This window comes from Myotis daubentonii, chromosome 3 (assembly GCF_963259705.1).
Source record: "Myotis daubentonii chromosome 3, mMyoDau2.1, whole genome shotgun sequence".
Classification (NCBI taxonomy): domain Eukaryota; kingdom Metazoa; phylum Chordata; class Mammalia; order Chiroptera; family Vespertilionidae; genus Myotis; species Myotis daubentonii.
Window position 1 is genome coordinate 102,772,232 of NC_081842.1, and position 18,075 is coordinate 102,790,306.

Sequence of the window (18,075 nt, forward strand, 5' to 3'; positions counted from 1 at the left end):
GCCCCCCACCCCCCCGCCCCTGCCCGCCGTGCATGAATTTCATGTACCAGGCCTCTAGTTATTATTATAATAAAGAATATGTTTTTATTGATTTTGGAGAGAGAGGAAGGTAGCGGGACAGAGAGAGAAACATCAATGAGAAACATTGATCGGCTGCCTCCTAAACACCCCTCTACTGGGGATCAAACCCGAAACCCTGGCATGTGCCCTGACCAGGAATCAAACCAGCAACGTCTTGGTGCATGGGATGATGCCCAACCAACTTTGCCACACCAGTCAGGGATAAGGCAGAATTATTTTTAAAATGATAAAATCAAATTAAACCATAATTCCATAGAATCTTAACTATACATACACTTGACGGATTTTGGGAAAGATCCAAGTTTCAACACAAATACTAGCTTAATGAAATAACGAGCAAAATGCTTGAATTCATAGTGTAGTTTTTTAAAAGCTACATTTTCTTTTTTAAAAATACTTAAAAATATGAAATTATGTTGTAGTTGGAACTTTTTTTTAGAGTTTTAATTAATAAAAGACAGTTGTAAATAAATTCACATGTGAACAGTTCCCAAGTGTTATAGTGATGTATTTTGCACTTCCCAGGAAAAGATTTATTCAGCAAAGGTAAAGTTTGCTGAATTTCTAAACACTTTTAAAATGGTAAAGTCCAAGTAATAAGATTTTACTTGGGTAAATGAAGGATACATTTAATAGGATTCTTATATGTTAGACTACTTTTGATTGAGAGATAAATAATGAGAAAGATCTCTCTCCAGCTATTTTTAAGGAAAGGATTCAGTATCTTATTTATAAGCAAATTCTCCATTAAAACACATTCTATGAAGAGACTTTGTATGCTATTTAAATTATGTCTAATGACTACCTCATGTTTTGTGATTGCTTCCATGAAATCTACTCCAACTTCTTCTTCATTACCAAATAATCCCTACGTGAGTATTGAATTTCAAGGTATTTCTGCAGTGCTGCTTTAATGATTATTTTGATTCCTCAAAATAAGAAGTAATTGAAAGGCTACTTAATTGTGGTATTCAAGAATAATTACTACTGTACAAATATTATCTAAATTCCACTATGGCCCAGCTGGGTGTGGCGCAGCAGCTAAGCATAGACCCAGGAACCAAGAGGTCACCAATTTAATTCCTGGTCAGGGCATATGCCCAGGTTGCAGGCTCAAACCCCAGTGGGGGATGTGCAGGAGGCAGCCGATCAATGATTGCTCTCATTATTGATGTTTCTATCTCTCTCTCCATCTCCCTTCCTCTCTGAAATCAATAAAAATAGATTAAAATAAATAAATTTCACTATGGCCGAAACCGGTTTGGCTCAGTGGATGGAGCGTCGGCTTGTGGACTGAAGGGTCCCAGGTTCGATTCCGGTCAAGGGCATATACCTGGGTTGCGGGCACATCCCCGGTGGGAGATGTGCAGGAGGCAGCTGATTGATGTTTCTCTCTCATCGATGTTTCTAACTCTCTCTCTCTCTCCCTTCCTCTCTGTAAAAAATCAATGAAATATATTAAAAAAAAATGAAAAAAAAAAAAATTTCACTATGGATTATTTAGTGGGTATTGTTGATACAAAGGGGAAAATTAAGATTTTTTTAAGGATTAGAAGAAACATATCTTAGTACAAGGTCCTAATTATTGATCTTTTTATTTAAGCAATACAAATCCAGAGAAATAATTAAGAGAATTCTTGGTGTTCTCTATGGTAAGACTTTGAAAATAAGTTTTAAAGTTGAACAGGAAACAAAAAACCAAGAACAATTTATCAAGGGGATATAACACTAAACATTTTATCCAAACGGATTAAGATTAGCTTTCCAAACCAAACACCAAAGAGTTAAATTACATAAATCCAATACTCAATTTCATAGTGAGAAAGGAAAAGTAACATTTCAGATAAGGGTTCTGGAAAAGTAAAAACTATAGTGAATTCTCTTTATAAATTAAAAGTTAGTTTTTTTGGGGGAAAACTAAGAAAAAGAATACAAGTAACAACTGTTGTCATTTCGCAGCAGAGAATAAGGACATAGCAAAGAAGTAGGCCTGAAATTTCATTTGTCAGAGAATATTTCTATTCTTGATAAAAAAAAGAATCAAAATATTTTATGCCTTTTGATATAATTTAAATTCTGATATAATAACTTACTTTGTAGTATTATTTTTATCAAAAGAGATGTGTGGTGTACAATTTGATAGGTGCCAATAAAGTAAATTTTATCTAAAAAGTTATTCAAGTGAGGGTCTCAACATTTGCAATTAGGCTGTATGAGCATCTTTCCCTCTCCTAGTGGTTCTCATTTTAGATGTGAATAGTCTTCAGGGATTAAAACAGCTGTCCAGATTGCTCTCCTGTGCAACCTGAGGGACTTACATATTTTTGCCCAAGGCCAAATCTGATCCTAACTTCGAGGTCTATCAGCTTTAACTTGCAGTTAGTTGCTTCTATAGGTCACTCACATTTCCTATTAAAAGAAACTCACTAGGAAACACTAGTGCTTGATTGACTCAAGTGCTCAACTCAAGGACGTGTATCCGAGGACCTCTTCAACTCTAAAATTTTATTCCAAGTAATTTGCCAAATTGTAGTTGATAAAAATGACATGCATTTTAACCAAAAAGATATGTTGTCAAAAAGTTGTAGAAATAGCTTTGACCAATATGCTTCATAACATTTTTATATGCTTCCTGAAGGAAATGACTTTGAAATAGCCATACTCTTTACCCATCCAATCCCCCAAAGTTATTTATCTTCACTACTTTCTTCAATGGAGTCATCAAATTTCAGAGATGTTCATTTATAAGCTAAATATGAGCTTATATTCAAACTGAATCTTTTGCTTATCTCACATCTCACAATGGCTACATAGTGAATAAAATGCAATTAGGATCCCTAATGACAGAGAACTTCATGAGAGAAATGGAATGATTGTCCTGGCAACAGAAACAAGTATCCCCTATAATTGATATAGTGAATTGATAAGAGCTTCTTTGTTCTAATTATCACCAGAGGCTTAGCTACATGAATCATATTCAATAAAACCCACCTTCTACTTAATTCTGCCTCTAAAATTTATTAAAAATAATTTTAAATCAAAATTAAGGTGAATAAGTTAGAGATTTCAAGTTAAAAAAGATCACAGAAGCAAAGGAACTAGAGAAAGAGCCTAATTGCCAAAAAAATTTCTTTTTTTTAATTTTTTTATTGCTTAAAGTATTACAAAGAGTATTACATATGTGTCCATTTTATCCCCCCGCCCTAGCAAAAAAAAATTTCTATTCTAAAAATGCAGCACCTTCCTGGATGCTGTGTTGTACCATCTTAAAAACACAGAAAACTAGAAATTAAATAAAATTATTTACCACTTTAAAAAAATCCAAAAAGATAATTAGTATATGATAAAGAATACATATAACATTTATTTAACATTTATATTAATGTCTGTTCACTCCTTCTACTGTTCTCAGAGATACAAAAGTTTCTCTGAATAAACAAAAAATAATTATAACAAATTACTATTATTATTTTTTTGTTAATCCTCACCCGAGGATATTTTTCCATTGATTTTTAGGGAGAGTAGAAGAGAGAGAGAGAGGGACAGAGAGAAACATCAATGTGAGAGAAACATATCAATTGGTTGCTTCCTGCATGAACCTTGGCCAGGGAGGAGCCTGCAACCAAAGTACATGCCCTTGACCAGAATCGAACCTGGGACTCTTTGGTCTGCAGGCTGATGCTCTATCCACTGAGCCAAACTGACTAGGGCTTAATACATTATTTTGGTAGCACATAAATGTGAAAGTGTACAGTAAATATAAAAGGAACAGAGGGTGTAGTTCTCCCAGTAGCTCTTCAAAAGCATAATTTTTCCCATCTCTATCAAAATATGAAATATAATAGAAAATGGTGCTATTTAATTCTTCCTGGAATTTAAATATACACACAGATACACACATCCTTTGAGAATGAGCATAAATCCTACTAAACTCAACTATGGTCCTCCCATCCCTAAAACAGATTTGATATACAGACACAGCACAAGGTCAAGGTCACAGATCAGGAAGTAAAATTACCAACGGAACTGATTTAACAGCAGGCATTTGATCAAAACTCCTGAGGTTTTAGTATACTTACCAGACGTTCTATATTTACTCACAGGGTACACTCTATTCTAAAAATGTTCTCCATCTTTAAAGACAAGATCTTCATGTAATTTTTGTTACAAAGCATATTCTGCTACAAATGTTACACTGGATCACAGGATAAGAGAAGAAACTGGGAGTGTGTTTCAGAAACATGAGTTTTTATGTGTGTATGTATGTGTGTATATATGTTGGCATATTCATTTACTTAATGGTTTGTTTGTTATAACTAATCACTGCCATGTGACAATTTTGAAATGAATTTAACTTGCAGGTCGCTGAACTGACCAAACTCCCCACACCTCTAAACTTTTGTATTAGCTGAAATGGAAATTGTATATTCTTCAATATCTTGGGCCACTTCTTCCCAAATTTAACTGCTAAAAATTGACTGAACCACAAAAGTTGTATTATGTATCCATAGTGTTGTATGAGACTTTCCAAAGTATGCATATGGGAAGAAACTTTGGTTATCAACAACAGCAATAAGAGTGATTCTTAAGGGAATATATTACTAAACCAACATAATTATCAAACAAATCTATAACTCTTGCTTCAGCTATTCAAACAAGATATTAAATTTACCTTAAATTACATTTATGAAACTAATTATGTGATGAATGACTGAAGCAGTCTGATAAAAAATCATTTTAAGTATTCGTAATGCTGTTGAAGTAAACTTATAATATAAAAGCTTTCCTTGTTAACTCATGTATCACCTACTATAGCTTTCTTCATATAATTTGCAAATTGATACATATACATGTAAGTGTTCTGAATGATCAGTTTTTCATTTTTTAAAAAATATATTTTTTTATCGATTTCAGAGAGGAAGGGAGAAGGAGAGAAAGATAGAAACATCAGTGATGAGAGAGAATCATTGATCGGCTGCTTCCTGCACACCCCCTACTGGGGATCGAGCCACAACCCAGGCATGTGCCCTTGGCTGGAATCGAAACTGGGACCCTTCAGTCCGCAGGCTGATGCTCTATCCACTGAGCCAAGACGGTTAGGGCCAGTTTTTCATTTTGCAAAAATGTTTTTTCATGAATTAAATGGGTTTGAATAAAAATATCAGAACTGATATATCCTAGAAAGACTACTAGTTTCTCAATAACAAAGTAAAAAGGAAATATATATATATTAAATTAAATACCACTGAAAATGGAATTTCCTTGACTAGGCAGAAATAGTGTTGGTATATCAAAATACTAGTAATGGACACTAATTTATACATCCACCATTGATCACAGAATCTATGGTCATATTTCCTTTTAAAATTAATAGAATTCTTTTATAAAATATACTATTAAGGTATGTTTAAGGAATCATTTATCAATTAGTAAATATGTCTTCTTTATATGCTGTCTTGGGAAAGTGCTGCCTTGTTGTGAATGAACAATGAACTCTGATGTCACTCTTGCCCATAATGGCCCAAACACAAGCTTTCTAGATTGAAGGTTTTGGTCAGTCTGTGACTGAGAATTATCACTACAGACTTAATTCTTAGACAGATATAGTGCTGCTATCTGTCAATATGAATTCAATAAACCAGAAAGAGGATTAATAAAGAATAATAGGCAATGTACCTGGATAATTTCAGTCTTTAAAACATTCATAGGTGACTCTAAAATACATTCTTCAAATAGGAAAATAAAGCTACTGGCATACCATTAACAGGCTATTTACTTTAAACATAAAGTTTTACTTTTACTGAAGAAATTGCCACTCATATTTTCCCAGACCTTTCTTTTGCCCCTCTGTACACATAAGCAACTGCCTGCAGTAATCATCTCAGTAATTGCAGCCAGTAACTGCCAATCTGAGACCCAGGTTTGCTGCTATTCAGGTCTCAAGGATGTTCAGTTGTATAGCAGGGACAGCTTGCAAGTGGCCTTTGCAGGGTACCTGACACTCAGACACAGACTCAGAATGAAGGGGGGTGGTAGTAAGGAGGTTTTAGAAGAAGCTGGTATGAGCTGCACAAGAAAAGCAGTCTAGGTGACTAGGTTAGGGATTTTCTGACTTTACTTATTAGACAGAAACCTCCCCTAAAAAAACTTTAGCAATTAAAATCATTAAAAACAACTACTATCTACTATTAGCATTATTAATAAAGTTAAAAATTTTAACACTGAAACATTAAATACTTTAGCCTTAGAGAATCTCAATTTCTTATTACGCACGTTGTTTTTGTGTCTTTTTGTAAGTTGGAGATAGAATGCTAAAAAAAATGGCAAATGTGTACTATACTTCTCACTTCTGTTTAGTAGTTTGTTCAGCTCTAGTATCAATTACTTAAATTTGTATATCAATATTTCCTATTGTTTATAGATTGCTTTGCTGTTTTGGTTCTTACCGTGCTTTTACTTGTAGCATTTATATACAATAAAGAATTTGTTGTACAGCCTAAGTGCCCATCAGTAGATGAATGGATTAGAAAACTGTGGTACATCTACATGATGGAATACAATGCTGCTGTAAAAAAGAAGGAACTCTTACTATTTGCAACAGCATGGATGGAACTGGAGAGCATTATGCTAAGTGAAATAAGCCAGTCAATGAAGGAAAAATACCACATGATCTCACTCATTCATGGATAATAGAGACCATTATAAACTTTTGAACAATAATAGATACAGAGGCAGAGCTGCCTCAAACAGATTGTCAAACTGCAGCGGGAAGGTCGGGGAGGGTTAGGGGGCATGAGGGAGGGGGGTAAGAGATCAACCGAAGGACTTGTATGCATGCATATAAGCATAACCAGTGAACATAAGACACTGGAGGGTAGGGGAGGCCAGGGGACTGCCTAGGGCGGGGGGAAAAAAAGGACACACATGTAATACCCTTTGTAATACTTTAAGCAATAAATAAAAAAATAAAAAAAAGAATTTGTTTTATTTATTTATTTATTTATTTATTTTTATTTTATTTTTTAAGAATTTGTTTTATATTCTTGTCATTACACTTGAGGATAAAAGTAAGACATAACTGGGAGAAATAATGTGGTATAGAATAAAGAGTAACTTTTCTGCATAGTGTCCCTCTACCCATTCACCACAAAGCCTTACTACCATCATCATTTGAGGAAATGTATCAAATTTAAAAAATATATCATATAATGCATTTCTGAATCATGTAAAAACCCCATTTGCATAAAATCAAGCTAAAAGATTTGTAGAAATAGTTGATAAGTTTCTATAACCCATTTATATAAAAATACCATTCAAAGTTTCAAAATCAAAAACTTAGCATTTCCCAGAAGAAGTCTTAACTGTAAACATGGATTTACTAAAAAATAATGATCAAAGTTGATTTTCCATGTGTCTGCCCCATTCTGAAAATGTATGTACAGTACAGAGATATCCTCAGAAGAGTGACACAAAGGAAAGGACAAAACTTGAATATACTAAAAAATATTAAATGCATTAAGCAAAGCCCCAAATTTGACAATATTTTTGTTAGTAGCATAAATACTATGAAGCAGTTCTGTCTAACAATCAAATGGAAGAAAAAATTATATATTAAAACCTGCATATTGAAACAAAACTAAGTAAAAATATACTTTGAATCTCTAATTGTAACTATATAATCAAGAAAAAGGGTCATCAGATACTATTCAAATTTTATTAATAAAATTATGAATGAGAAAGGATAATAATGACTAAGACTTCCTACATCTGTTCAATAATCAGTTTTTAGTTATTAAAAAAAAATGCCAGCAGAATATAAACACTTGTTCAACTGCAGAGGGTTATCTCTGTATTTTGTAGTGTCAAGTGCTTACACATCTGTAATAGTGGTGATGAGCCTGGAACAAAAGATGATTGGTGAAGTAATCAAAGAAAATAGACCAGAGAAGAAGATTAAAAATGGCACTGGAGTAAGTGAATGCTGCACAAACATGCTCCTGGAACCAAACTGGAACAACAATTAAAATACCAAAAACAAACAAACATCCTGAATAAGCAACTGAAGATGAGCTGGAGAGAACCATGATAACAAAGGATGGAAAGTGGAAATCCCATAGAGAATGACAGGAAGGGTGGAGGTGCGAAAAGGGCTGGCTGTGCTCCCACAGAAAGCAGCTGAAGTTCCAGAGAGATATCTCAGCTCTGGGGGATTGCCACAGAGAACCTTGGGGGTCTAAAACCCCAACTGGGGCACCCCAGCAGAGAACACCAGAACTGACAAAGGTGACCACATAACACCTGGCTGTGAAAAGCAACAGGACTGCTATCAGTCAAGAGATGGTTGGAAATGCAGGCACCCTCTTAAAGGGCCAACACACAAAATTTTGTACGCAGTCGTTCACCTTGGGCTCTGGTAGAGGGAAGACAGAGCAGACTGGAGCTGTGAGAGCAGAGGCAAGGGTTGGGGGATCTGAGGTGGGAGTTCAGAAAGCAGACACCCTGGTTTCTGGTGCTGAGTCATTCCTTCAGGCGGCAGAGGACATCTTTATCAGGCAGACCTTTGCTATCAAGGCGGTTTTTGCCTAGGGGTAAGACGGTTACCCCACCTTATTAGAAAACATAGTGCCCCACTCTATGGAGTTTCTGAGGCCCATTAAGAGACTGAGAATAACAATTAGTCTCCAGGGAAAAGCAATTGCCCCACCCTGTTGGAAAACCTATTGCCCCACCTATGGACAATTGCCTGAGGCTACACAAGGCTGAATCTAATCAATCTGCAGGCAGAAGCAGTCTCTAGAGCAGTGGTTCTCAATCTTCCTAATGCCTCGACCCTTTAATACAGTTCCTCATGTTGTGGTGACCCCCAATTTCATTGTTAAAAGTTGAACATAATTAAAGCATAGTGATTAATCACAAAAACAATATATAATTATATATGTGTTTTCCAATGGTCTTAGGCAACTCCTGTGAAAGGGTCATTTGATCCCCAAAGGGGTCACGACCCACAGGTTGAGAACCGCTGCTCTAGAGGCTTTGAGTCTTCACCTGATCTAATTAGTCAGAAACAGCAATTGAAAAAACAAAAAAACAAAAACAAAACCAGCATTTGACACTATTCTGCACTAGAAACTGTGAGCTTAGCAGGTCTAATATGAAGTCACAAACCCAAATAGGCAGCCAAAATGGGGAGCCGAAAAAACAACCCCAAATGAGAGAAAAAAGAGAAGATAAATGAAATGGAGATAAGAAATTTATTCAGAATAATAATAGCAAAGATGCACAACAGCATGAGAAAAGATATAACAACTATGAAGCATGACATAGCACTAATGAAGAACACAGCTGAAGGAATACACAGAAGATTAGGGGAAGCCAAGGATCACATCAGTGAATTAGAAGACTGGATAGAAAAAAATCATACAATCACAGTTCCAAAAAGAAAAAAACAATTAAAAAACAGGAGCACAGCTTAACACACTGTATGCAGGAAGCGTATTTATATGTTTTACGTTGACTGGTAGTAGAGCGCGGGACACGTATTTTATAGACGCGGGATACGTTTTTTATAGACTAGCGGTAGAATGCGGGTAACGTATAAATACGTAAATTAAAGTTATCGTAATTTTACTGAACGATGCCATTTGCGCAAAAAATTAGCAAAAATGGCCTGCGCCACCTGTTAGTGCGTGGTAAAAACTACCTGCATACAATGTGTTAAGTAAGCTGTGGGACAACATGAAAGGTAACAATAATCACATAATAGGAGGGCCAGAAGTAGAAGAAAGTGAGCAAGGGGTAGAGAATGTGTTTGAAGAAATAATGGCAGAAAATTTCCCTAACCTGGTGAAAGAAAAAGTCACATAAGTATAGGAGCAGAGAGAGTCTCAAGCACAAAGAACCCAAATAGGCCCATGCCCAGAACCATCATAATTAAAATGCCAAAAATTAAGACAAATGACGAAACTTAAAAGCAGCTAGAGAAAAGGAATTTATTACCTACAAAGGAGCCCCAATAACTCTACAGGCCGTAAGTGAGCGGCATGAAGTATTCAAGGCAATGGAAAGCAAGGATCTGAAACCAAAATTACTAAATCCAGTAAGGCTATCATTTAAAATACATGGTGCAAAAGAAAAGTCTAAAGGAGTTTATCACTACCAAACCAGCAATGCAGGAAATGCTAAAGGGTCTGCTGCAATGAGAAGAAATAGAGAAACATAAGCATACAGAATTAAAATGGCAATAAATAAGTACCTATCAATAATATCCTTAAATGTAAATGGATTAAATGCTCCAGTCAAAAAACATAGGGTAGTTTAATGGATACAAAAACATGACACAAATAAATACTTTCCACAAGAGACCCACCTCAGAACAAACGATTCACACAGGATGGAAAAAATTTTCCACTCAAATGGAAAAGAAAAAATAAATACTGGGATAGCAATACTCAAATCTGACAAAATAGACTTCAAAATAAAGGCCATCACAAGAGATAGGAAGGTCACTACATAATACTAAAGGAATTGATCCAACAAGAGGATATAGCCCTGGTAAACATATATGTACCTAATACAGGAGCACCAAAATATGTAAACAAAAACTTCAAGGGGACTTTAAGGGAGAGATCGACAACAATACAGTCATAGTGCAGCACTTTAACAACCCACTGACTTCACTGGATAGATCTTCCAGACAAAAAATTAACAAGGAAACAGTGACTCTAAAGGACACACTGGGCCAGTTGGATTTAGTTGACATTTATAGAAAATTACAATGCAAAGCTTCAGAATATACATTTTTCTCATGTGCACATGAGTCATTCACAAAGATAGACCACGTGTTAGGACAGAAAAAAAGGCTCTACAAGTTCAAGAATATTGAAACTTTATCAAGCATCGACTCAGAACACAATGGAATGAAATTAGAAATCAACTACAGTAAAAACACCCCAAAACATTCAAACACATGCAGGTTAAATAATGTATTATAAAACAATGAATGGGATATCAATGAGAACAAGAAAGAAATAAAAAACATCCTGGACACAAATGGAAATGAACACACACCAACCCAAAATCTCTGGGACACAGCAAGAGCAGTCTTGAGAGGGAAGTTCATAGCACTACAGGCCTAATTCAAAAAACAAGAAAATGAATAATAAACTACTTAGCCCTACAATTTAAAGAATTAGAAAGAGTACAACAAGAAAAGTCCAGAGGAAGCAGGAGGAAGGAAATAATAAAGATGGGAGCAGAAATAAATGACAGAGATTAAAAAGACAATACCAAAAATATCAATGAAACCAAGAGTTGGTTCTTTGAAAAGATACACAAGATTGATGAACTGTTAGCCAGACTCTTGAAGAAGAAAAGAGAGGAACCAAAACAATAAAGTCAGAAACAAAAGTGGTGAAGTAACAATGAGGCCACAGAAATACAAAGGATTTTAAGAAAATACTATGAACAACTACATGCTAACAAGCTGGACAATGTGGATGAAATAGACAAATTCAATCTCTCAAATCTGAATCAGGAAGAATTAGAAAACCTGAATAGGTCAATAACAACTGATGAAATTGAAACAGTAATAAAAAACCTCCCAGCAAACAAAAGCCCTGGTCTGGATGGCTTCACAGGGGTGTTTTACCAACAATTCAAAGAATTAACACCTATTCAACACAAACTATTCCAAAAAATCCAAGAGGAAGGAATACTTCCAAGCTCTTTGTATGAGACCAAAAATATCCAAATTCCAAAAACCAGATAAAGACACTACAAAGAAAGAAAATTATAGGCCAATATTCCTGATGAATACAGATGGTAAAATACTCAACAAAATATTAGCAATTCGGATCCAGCAATATATTAAATAGGTCATACACCATGATCAAGTGGGATTTATTCCAGGATGCAAGGCTGTTACAATATTCACAAAATCAACAAATACAATACATCACATAAACAAATTGAAAGACAATAATCACATGATCATATCAATAGAAACAGAAAAAGCATTGGACCAAATCCAACACCCTTTTTAAATAAGAACTCTCAGCAAAGTTGGAATAGTGGGATCATATCTAAACATAATAAAGGCCATACATGACAAACCTAAAAGGATCATCACATACAATAGGCAAAAGCTAAAACCATTTCCCCTAAGAACAGGAACAACAGAGGGATGTCTGCTTTAATCATTCTTTTTCAACAGAGTACTGGATTATACAGTGATCAGATAAGAAGAAGAAATAAAAGGAATCCAAATTGGAAAGGAGGAAGTAAAATTCTCATTCTTTGCAGATGACAGGATATACATAGAAAACCCTAAAGACTCCACCAAAAAAACTATTAGAGTTAATAAATGAATTTGGCAATATAGCTGGATACAAAATCAACACCCAAAAATTGATGGCTCTTTTGTACACCAATAATGAATTCTCAGAAAGAAAAACTAAACAAACAACCCAATTTACTATTGTAACAAAAAAATTAAGATACTTAAGAATAAACTTAACCAAGGAGGAAATAGACTTGTACTTGGAAAACTACAGGATGTAAACCAGTTAACTGCCACGCATCTAAAATGGAAACGTCGCTTGTGTCTATAGATGCTTATGGTGTACTGAGGGTTAAAAAAAGAGTTAGAGGAAGAGAGAAACAAGTGTTTCATGGATTGGTAGAATTAACATCATTAAAATGTCCATACTACCCAAAGCAATCTACAGATTCAATGCAATCCCTATAAAATACTAATGGCATATGTCACAGATCTAGAACAAATACTCCAAATATTTATATAGAACTAAAGAAGAGCCCAAATAGCCACAGCAATCTTGAGAAAGAAGAACAAAGTTGAAGGAATAACAATACCAGATATCAAGTTATCCTACAAAGCCACTGTATTCAAAACAGCCTGGTACTGGCACAAAAACAGGCATATAGATCAATGGAACAGAACAGAGGCCCCAGATATTGACCCGAGCCATCATGCTCAATTAATATTTGACGAAGAAAGGCATACAATGCAGTCAAGACAGTCTCTTCAATAAATGATGTTGGGAAAACTGGACAAGTACATGCAAAAAAATGGCATTAGACCACAAACTTACACAACACACAAGAATAAACTCAAAATGGATAAAATGTAGTCATGCAACCATAAAAATGCTATAAGAAGCTATAGGATTATAAAATGTCAGACATTTCACATAGCAGTATGTTTACAGATACATTTCCTAGGGCAAAGGAAACTAAGGAGAAAATAAACAAATGGGACTACATCAAAATAAAAGCTTATGCACAGCAGAAGAAACCATCAACAAAACAACAAGAAAGCCCACTGCATGGGAGAACATATTTGCCAATGTTATCTCTGATAAGGGTTTAATCTCCAACATTTAGAGGGAACTCATACAACTTAACAAAAGGAAGATTAACAACCCAATCACAAAATGGGCAAAGCGCCTAAACAGACACTTCTCCAAATTGGACATATACGAGTAGATGGTCAAGAGACACATGAAAAAAATGCCCAGTCACTCATCATTAGAGAGATGCAAATTAAAACAACAAGGAGGTATCACCTCACACTTGTCAGAATGGCTACCAACCATCAACAAATCAACAAATGAGAAGTGCTGGTGAGGATGTGGAGAAAAGGGAACCTTAGTACACTGTTGGTGGGAATGCAGACTGGTGTAGCCATTATGGAAAACAGTATGGAATTTCCTCTAAAAATTAAATATGGAACTGCCATTTGACCTAGTGATCCCACTTCTAGGTATATATCCTAAGAAACCCAAAATACCAATCAGAAAGAATGTATGCACCCCTATGTTCATAGCAGTGCAATTTACAATAGCTAAGATCTGGTAACAGCCCAAGTGCCCATCACTAGATGAATGGATAAAAAATCTGGTAAATTTACACCATGGAATACTATGCAGCAGTAAAAAAGAAGGATCTCTTATCCTTTGAGACAGCATGGAGGGACCTGGAATGTATTATGCTAAATGAAATAAGCCAGTCAGAAAAAGACAAGTATCACATGATCTTACTGTTACGAGGAATCTAATGAACAAAATAAACTAATGAACAAAATATATCCAGAGACATAGAATATAGAACATGATCTCACTCATATGCTGAATCTAATTAACAAAATAAACTGTTGAACGAAACAGATACAAATATAGAAGCATGGAACAGAAAGTTGAATCCCAGAGTGAAGGCGGGGGAGGGTGCGTGTGTGGGAAGAGATCAACCAAAGAACCTGTATACATAAATGCATAAACCATAGACACAGACAATAGGGTGGTGAAATCATGGGGCAGGGGGTGGGCTAGAAGGAGTCAATGGGGGGAAAAGGGGCCATATGTAAAAAAAAAATTATAAAACAGGACATCAAAGTAATGTTAATGTAACTTAATATAAACTGAGTAACTAACCGACTGTTCAACAATAGGATGATGTATAACTAATTAGCTTTAATTCCAGATAAACGCAGTTGGAAATCCACCACAGGTTTGTAATCTCTTGATCAATAATAAATAAATTCTATATTTATGAACTGGCATCTCCCTTTAGGTTTTGATTTCTTAGTTCCCTAACAAGTTTTAAAACATTTTTTTTTTTTTTTTGCGAGGCAAGTATCTTTACTTCTACAGAAGGGTACACATGCACATGGCCATGCACATTGAGCAGGCGTTCTGCTCGAGCTTTTATTCCTGATGCACGTGATCTGTTCCTCACTCCCCCCGCCCCCTTTTCTTATTTAACTCCTCTTTAAACTCGAGTAACATTTGTTGACTTTCACGCTCTGCAGTATCTAGCAGATTATTTTGCTGTTTGGTCAATGTAGTTTCAATAAACCTCTGGATAAGACCTGTCATATCTGGGATGGCATAATATCCCATCACTGTAACTCCCAACCCAATTATCAACGAGGTGAATATGGATACCACTATTCCATTCCATTCTCTGAACCATTACTCTAGTGCAGCGGTTCTCAACCTGTGGGTCACGACCCCTTTGGCGGTCGAATGACCCTTTCACAGGGGTCGCCTAAGACCATCTTGCATATCAGATATTTACATTACAGTTCATAACAGTAGCAACATTACAGTTATGAAGTAGCAATGAAAATAATTTTATGGTTGGGTCACAACATGAGGAACTGTATTTAAAGTGCCAGAAGGCTGAGAACCACTGCTCTAGTGAATCGGAGAAAGGATCCTCAATTTCAGGTTTCCCAGCTGACTCATTAGCTAGAGTTGTTAATCCCTGTAGGTCCTTAGTGATGGTCTGTCTGGAGCTGTGATGTCAGGGATGAAGGTACAACACTGGACCTCAACATTACATATACTCCTCCTTTTCTGCCAGAATCATACCCAAGGCCAATTGGTTCTGAACCCAGGTCATTCTGCTCGTTGCATCTAATTGCTCAGCTATTCCCTTGACAGCATCTTTAGTGTAATTGACAAACCTCTGCTGAGTATAGTAAGTAGTTTATCCAATCTACATTCTTATTAATAGTTGACCACCAGAACAGGACAGACTCAAATCCTGGTGCTATTTGATTAAAATCATTTGGCACTTCTCCTGGAACCCCAACGGGATCTGTGTAAATATGAGGATCAAAGGAGCCCCCTGGATTCTCTCTCTTCTTCCTAGTTTGTTTGTCCGTTTAAAAAGGTTTATGATACGCCAAAATGGAAGGGATAGCCAGTTATATCAGAGCGCAAGTTCTGCTCCAACTGCTGGGCAAGGGCGCAAAGTAATGGTCCTCCAAAATACCACCAGACATCAGCACGGAGTATCGATAGTACAGCTTCTGAGGATACTCTGCCATTTATGCATCCGGATAAATTTCCCATGAACTCCAAGTACTGTTCCCCCTCTACCTTGAGAGGCAGGTGGTACAGTTTATGTTGGAGGATGGGGCTGTATCGTTTTGGGGGGTGGGGGTCCTTGTTCTTTACCTCTGTTGGATGGAAACAACAGGGAGAGTCTTACAGGAAGCGTTTTCCCAGGTGGTTTCCTCCTGGTACAAGGCAAGCACACATTCCATCCCATTACTGTCTGAGGTCCATCCGAATGGAAATGGGACCACTTGGACCTCTAGCCTTCCTGCCAGCCAAGAGTAACAGTCGCTTTTATTTAAGGAGCATACAGAATATTTAATCCATTCCACCCAGGCTTTGTTTCCTTATATCCATCTTCTATGTGCACGGTGGTAGCAGTGGCCTAAGGGATCTTGTCCTGTGACATCTATTCCTAAATTTAGTCCTAGCCAATCTTTTGGCCTAAAGGCTGATATCCAAGTCAATCAAGTTATCTATAACCAATAAATTAACTGGGTAAGCATGATCTGGACTGTAGACATTTCCCCAGCTCACATTGTAAGCTCCTGCAATTTTCTAGATCCCTAAAGCAAATAGAACCCAGTACATGATGGCTATTAAGACAGCTCACAGTTTATAGAGCCCTAAAGTTAATTTCAAGAAGTCAAAACATTTTTAAGAGACAAAAACAAATGTGGTTAAGTGGATATTTTTTGTACCCTAATTCAAGCAAACCAGTAATATGAAGAAGTTCAACTGCTGGCTGGACAAAAAATTGATAAACACACAACCTAGAGGTTTCCTGCAAACACCTGGTAAGAAGAATTCAATAAGTAATCACAGGTATATACAGCTATGGATAATTATGCAACGTGGTCACATGAAAGGTCTTCAGGATCTTTCTGCATTAATAAAAATAAAAAATAAAGCCAAAAAAATAAATAAAATTGAGTCCAGTATCAACAACAAAATCAGAACTGAGGAACTAGATTTCATAAACTGTTTCCCTGCACTGGCTACTCACAGAACTTACCACCCCTCCAATTCACCATCCGCCAATCTCAGCAATTTAAAATGAAGAAAGTCTAAGAGTCTGATTTTCCATGGTTCACTTCGAAAAAAACTTCTTTACACCTTCCAACAAACTGTATAATAAAAAATTTCCAGTTTTAATTTCTCAAAGATACCATGAGCTTCAAAAGCAGTAACAATCGGGCTCATCTGCTAGCTCTGTGACTCTGGGTCAATCTGCCTAAACTCAGTTTAACATGTATCATACCATCTTATCTAATGGGACAGTTATGATGGACTAAACAATGCATACAGAATACCCAAGAGAGCAAGTCAAGAAATGTTATTGATAATTACATAATTGTTTTAATATAGTTTTACATTAATTAGGCAAAATCTACTATTTCCAAAATCAAATAGTATAATGAAAACTAAAATAAGTAGTATAATGTTTTGCATACACAAATATTTTAAACAATTTTTTTAAATAATACCTCATACCAAGTATCTGGTATTTTTAATTCCTAACAGAAGCTGAAATCTCAAGCAGAACCATATCTTACATATTTTACAAAAACCTGGTATGTTAAGTTACCTGATTCTGCTTAGCTGCAGCAGGCCTTTTGATGCCACTGCTCCACTATCCCACTGTTTATAAGATAGTCCATTAAAAGCAAACTACTGGATTTTTATGCTGTACAATGAGAGCTTCCTTGAGTACTACCTGACTTTTTAAATTTTCATTTAACTAGAAGAAATAAAAGTTAGTTTACTGAAAGGTATCAGCCTTATCTGTACTAATAATAGAGGAATATGCACACTGGTCAGAACACCCTCACGCAACAACTGAACAGCAGGCTGTGTGGGGCGAACAGGCCGGCTGGGGGGTGGGGGCAGTGAGGGGTGACCAGCTCGGCGGGGGGGGGGGGGTAGTTAGGGGCGATCAGGCAGGCAGGCAGAGGCTGTTAGGGGCGATCAGGCAAGCAGGCAGGTGAGCGGTTAGGAGCCAGTGGTCCCCTTAAACCAGCAGTCGGCCTAAACCAGCAGTTGGACCTCCCCCGAGGGGTCCCGGATTGGAGAGGGTGCAGGCTGGGCTAAAGGGACCCTGCCATCCCCATGCATGAACCTCTAGTTAGTGATA

At 36.4% G+C, this 18,075-nt stretch overlaps 1 protein-coding gene across 5 annotated transcripts in view; it reads right to left on the reverse strand.

Moving 5' to 3' along the window:
* The window catches only part of LOC132230515 (spidroin-1-like), a 161,436-nt gene that overhangs the window by 63,834 nt on the left and 79,527 nt on the right, over positions 1-18,075 (reverse strand). The window contains exon 3 of one of the 5 annotated variants that reach the window (XM_059688102.1): positions 533-1,010. The exons of 3 other annotated variants lie outside the window; for them this stretch is intronic. In XM_059688102.1, coding sequence (XP_059544085.1) covers positions 992-1,010 — 19 coding nt within the window. In that variant the 3' untranslated portion in view covers positions 533-991. Of the gene's footprint in view, positions 1-532; positions 1,011-16,031; positions 17,069-18,075 lie in introns of those variants that run through there. One more of the 5 variants, XM_059688101.1, reaches the window with a different exon arrangement.